This window comes from Scomber japonicus, chromosome 18 (assembly GCF_027409825.1).
Source record: "Scomber japonicus isolate fScoJap1 chromosome 18, fScoJap1.pri, whole genome shotgun sequence".
NCBI lineage: Eukaryota > Metazoa > Chordata > Actinopteri > Scombriformes > Scombridae > Scomber > Scomber japonicus.
Window position 1 is genome coordinate 7,287,715 of NC_070595.1, and position 5,717 is coordinate 7,293,431.

General features: G+C 40.1%; 1 protein-coding gene across 1 annotated transcript; it reads left to right on the forward strand.

The window, feature by feature from the left end:
- The first annotated feature begins 598 nt into the window (after positions 1 to 598).
- LOC128378970 (uncharacterized histidine-rich protein DDB_G0274557-like) lies at positions 599 to 5,180 on the forward strand. Its single transcript, XM_053338561.1, has 4 exons — positions 599 to 682; positions 1,284 to 1,304; positions 1,464 to 1,499; positions 4,835 to 5,180. The coding sequence occupies exons 1-4, from the start codon at positions 665 to 667 to the stop codon at positions 5,033 to 5,035; spliced, it is 276 nt and encodes a 91-aa protein (XP_053194536.1). The 5' UTR covers positions 599 to 664; the 3' UTR covers positions 5,036 to 5,180.
- Positions 5,181 to 5,717: the final 537 nt, after the last annotated feature.

Below are 5,717 nucleotides of genomic sequence, written 5' to 3' on the forward strand. Positions count from 1 at the left end.
CTATGACAAACACAACATAATAAATATAACATGATCAAATCACACTACCATAACTCTTACATGGTGTGATTGTTATTGGTGATGAGAAACTAATTATTGTTTGTTTCTTCCTAGTCAAACAAAACTAATAAGATTGAAATGTTCACATTTGGGCAGACGAATGATACCGAGGTATGTCAGCATGTGCAAAACGATATTGCTCTGTATGAACTGACTGAGTTATATACAATTGTTTAAGTGTAAGCATTTTCTGTTTCTTGTGCAGTATAATGTGATGTGTACGTTACTTGAATATTATTCGAGAAACACAGACCTGTATAAAGGAATGAGTTATATAGCGATTGACTGCAAGTGCCCTGAGGTGAGTCAGCCATTTTTCAGTTTTGATATACATTTAAATTTTTTAATGTTTTTTACTGTTCATGACTCTGAAGTTCTGTGTCTTTCCTTTGTAAAGAATGCTAGTTTTATATTTTAATACCCACAATGATTTGCAATATTGATTTTCATGCTTAACTGATTAATCTGTTCTTTCTTTTTGCTCTTTAGGGTTCTGACAAAGACTGCCAGGAGAAGTTGCAAAAACAGTGTGCTACCCCCTTGAAAGTATTAAAAAATGTGACAATACACACTTTACACTTCATGTGCATGGCGAAGAAACTCTATGGTGTCCCTATTGAGGGTAAGAGTGTTAGGCTCACAGAAAATGTTACCCCCTTAAGGTAGAACACAAGATTAGGAATAGCAGGTTTGAAAGAGAGTTTATTGTGCCAAGGCAGGTGGTGGAGTGGGACAGGAAGAGCAGAGGCTATTAGAAAACTGTTGGTGGCGATGAAGTTGTATGTTGAGTGGAATGATCCAGGACTAGGTGATGTCAGGAGATATTTTTTTTGATTGACTGAAGTGGAAACTGAGGGCTGTTGCACAAAAGCAGAATAAAGAAATCAAGGATAACCAGAAAATCCTGACTTAATCCACTATCTAGGTTTTGTGCAACAGCCTTCTAGAACCACTGGTTGTATTACTGCTGCTGTCTACGAGCAAAGCTACTACCACCAATGCTAAATACGTTAAGCCCCAAAGTTGATCTTTTAGCCAAAGATTTATCTATTGTGGTATGAAGCAAATGTGTGATGATTGTGGTTTATTGCTCAAATCTAATTCTACAGTTAATACAAACTGTATGATGAATTTAGTTCTGTGTTAGTGTGGTCACAATTGCAATTTGTTCTTGTTCAAATGAGACAGTTCCTAATGTAGATTTTCTTTTTTTTTCATTCTAGAATCTGACTTCTGCAACTATCGTGAGTATGTGTGCTGTTTTGGGAGTTATGTGCACGTGTTTCTGACCCTCAGCTTGTCCTGTTATCAGCTGATCGTTTTTACAGGATATAAGTTTGAGATATTTTACACTATATTGCTTTACCAATCATTTAAATTCACTGATCTAATCTGTTTTTCAGCGTCTTGGATGTGCGAGTCCTCTGGAGGAGAGTCTGGTAAGTCATTTATTAATTGTGAATTGAAGTGCCTGAAGCTTTTTAGTTCGATCTCAATGTTCATGTTATTGTCTCACCATCCTGTGACAAACTGTACCATGTTCATGTTTCTAGTCATTATAGCTGCTAGAGATGTTTTCTGCATGAACCAGCCGTGTTGTTTGGCTGACGCATTGTTTTCATTATTTTATTCTCGTTATTGATGGCTGCTTCATTTTTGTTTTTCGCTATTTAATGAAGCATGCAACATGCAATGTTAAAACTTAAAAATACATTTAAAACTACACTTTGATGAAACTCTAGTTTTCTCTAGTTTTTGGGACGATGTAACCGAGTGAAAAGAGGTGATAATTATAATTGATGAAATAATAAAAGACATGTCCAAAGTCTGGTTCAGCAGAGAGTCTAATCTGACTTTATTTAGGAGAAAACATACTCAAACCTACATGGAACATCATATACACTGCTCAAAAAAATTAAGGGAACACTTAAATCACACATCAGATCTTGATGAACGAATTATTCAAGTTGAAATTCTTTGCTGATGTACATTGTATAATCAAACCATTGAGGGCTGGATTCAAAATCACACCGAAAATTGAAGTGAACAATTTAAATCACAGTCTGATCCAAGTTCTTTAAATTTCATCACAGTAATTCATAATGTCACTAGTGTGTATGGCCCCTGTGTTCCTGTATGCACTCCTGGCAACGTCTGGGCATGCTCCTGATGAGTCAGCAGATGGTGTCCTGGGGGACAGACCTGGACTGTTCCTGGACATTCTGTGGATGTATTTGGCTGTGTCGGTACATAACGTCCCATAGGTTGGTGCATTGTCCTGCATGGAGGAACCCAGGGCCCACTGCACCAGCGTAAGGTCTGACAATCGCTCTGAGGATTTTATCCCAGTACCTAACAGAAATCAGGGTCTGTCTGTCAGGAGGTCTTTGCGACCCTCCAAGGACATGCCTCCCCAGACCTTCATTGACCCACCGCAGAACCTGTCATGCTGGATGATGTTACAGGCAGCATGACGTTCACCACGGCATCTCCAGACTCTTTCACACCTGTCACATGTTCTTAATTTGAACATGCTCTCATTTGAGAGAGCAGGGCGCCAATAGTGGACCTGCCAATTCTGGTGCTCTCTAGTGAATGCCAATCAAGCTGCACAGTGCTGGGCTGTGAGCACAGGTCCCAGAGGATGTTGGGCCCTCATGCCACCCGAATGGAGTCTGTTCCTAACAGTTTCCTCAGAAACATTCACGCTGGAGGTAACTTTGTAGGGCTCTCGCAGTGCTCCTCCTGTTCCTCCTCACACAAAGGAGCAGATACCAGTCCTGCTGCTGGGTTGATGCCCTGCTACGGCCCTGTTCAGCTCTTCTCATGTAAAGACCGGACTTCTGGTATCTTCTCCATCGTCTTGGGACTGTGCTGGGAGACACAGCAAACCTTGCAATCACACGTATGGATGTACCATCCTGGAGGAGTTGGTCTAACTGTGAAACCTGATTGGCCTACAGGTACCGCCTCATGCTGCCAGTAGTGACAAGGACACTAGCAGGACACAAGACTAGAGAAGAATCAGTCAGGAAGGATAAGGAGAGAGTAGCTGTCTGTTGCCACCACATGTAAAACCATTATCTCTTTCTTATCTCTTTGGGGGTTGTCTTGCTGTTGCCTCTCCATTGCACCTGTTGTCACTTTTATTTTCACCAAAGCAGGTGAAATCCCTGATAGCCCTGAGGCCTGTACTACGAAGCTGGATTAACCTATCCAGGATCTCTCTCCGTTACCTGGGTTGACTTAACCAGACATTCGCAGTCTAGGATAAGCGGTACTACGAAGCTGGTTATCAACTCGGTAAATCAACCCAGGGTTTTCCAATCTGGATCTCTGCGCGTTCACATAAAGGGGAGGTGTTTGCAGCGTCTGACCAATCACAAACATGCAGAAACCCTGCAGAGCAGACTACTTTACCATGGAGGAGCAGACAATTATTCTTCAACAAAATGAAGAATTCAAACATCATCCAGGCCAAAAGCAACTCTGATGATGCAGCAGCAAAAGCCAGGAAGGAATGCTGGCAGAAAATTGCCGACTCTGTTAATGTGTAAATTCACGAGATCATACAATATTAATTTATTGGACAATATAAACGGACAGCACTCTGATCACACAATGCCACTTTATTACAGCACAGATGTTTGGGGCAGAGCGCTTCCTCAGTGCCCTTCCTTTCATAAGAGACATTAAGTTAGTTTAATATTCAACATTCAAAATACAAACCTATTATGCGCTTCAACCATTTGAGTGAATGATTTCAAACCAACTGTATAACATACAGAATAATATCCCTCACGTGCCTCAATGATTATTTTTTAAATATATATTTTGGCCAATTAAAAAATTGCATCTATCCCTAAAAGCTCATTCTCTCCTAAGCGCTACTCTCGCGATCCGCGCACCAATGTTGACAGCCAGGATCTTTTAAGAATGGGCAGGTCATTTTCTAAGAGAGCTGATTAGTCAGGAGGTGGTGCTTTTATACTCATTGATCTCTTATCCAGAACATAACCTGCTCCGGAGCAGGTTAGCCGTTCAGCATAAGTTACCATGGTGATTTACCCCGGTAAGAAGTGAACCAGCTTCGTAGTACGGAAAACCCAGGGTTAACCCTGAAGTTACCTCGATAAGAGAAAATCCAGCTTCGTAGTACAGGCCTCAGAAGTTTAACTGTCTTGGTGTTATACTGTAATGATTAAGTGTTCCCTTCATTTTTTTGAGCAGTGTAGTTTGCCTTCTTTGTCCTGTTAAAAGATAGCAAAGTTGAATTGTTATGCATTTGTTTTGCCAGGGCCTGTGTTTAATCAGTGATTACAATGGAATACTCTTTACAGTGCAAATTTCGGCATACATATTCCATTAAGGGTACAGGAACTTGATTTAGTTTTCACCTGAGTATAATACATGAAAGAAATGGGGGGAAATGGGGTCCAATCAAATGTACATGTTTATTCTGTACTATTTGGCACGAAACAAGTAAGCACACAAGAATAATTCAAATCTAAATAAAATAGTAACAAAGTATTTGTTGATGAAGAATCCAATGTGAAATTCGTTAAATATACATATTTGTCCAAACTAACTAGACTATGTACTACTTCTAAGAACTGATGGTTATTAACACCTATTCAGTTTCCTGTACCCTTAACTATTGCCTCTAGTTCCACCACTACTACTATAAATGCTTCTTTTCACGACTATATTACAATTACTATTGCTTTTAGTGCCTACAAATCCCTACTTCTTACTGAGTTGCCTGCAATTTTAGATCGAACATCACCACCATCAACATCAACATCAACATCAACACCACCATCAACGTCAACATCACCATCAACATCACCACCGACATCAACATCGCCATCAACATCACCACCAACATCAACATCACCACCAACATCAACACCACAACCAACAACAAAAACAACAACACTGTCAACAACAACAACACCACAACCACCAAAAATAACAATACCCCAACTACAACCAACAACAGCAGCACCACCACCACCACCAGCAACAACAACAACAGCAACACCACCACCACAAACAATAACAACAACAACACCAACAACAACAGCAACAGCTACAACAACAGCTACAACGCCTGAAGATGGGAGAATGGGTAATCTATGTTAATGTTTGATTATATTTCTATAGCTATGAAAATTACTTGCAAACCATTCATCAGGAACAGTTTTGGGCCGTTACTGTAATATTATCTCTCTCTCTAATAAGGGACAATTATATTACATTTAGTAATCTGACATACTGTAACAGTTGAAAGTGTTGTCATTATTTTGAGTTTTGTCTTAGTCAAAGATGCAAAGAATCTTGTTGTCCGTTATCAACTTTGTGAGAACAGCAAATTTCCTTCAACTGCAAAAAGAACCCTAATCCTAATCCTAACCAAACACAACATAATACAGTCTAACACATTGAAGCATCTGAGGCATGGCAGTACAGCAATGCGAAAGTTACTGAAACCTAACAGTGGTGCTGGCAGGGAGATCTCTACTGCCAATGATTCATGGACTCTGGCCATTAAACAGAAACTGGATCTGAGAGCAGGACAAAGTGGTGAAGAGAGGTTAAGTGGACAAGATCTGAAGAAGGTCATTGTATCAAGCACAGACCAAGTGGACTCAAAT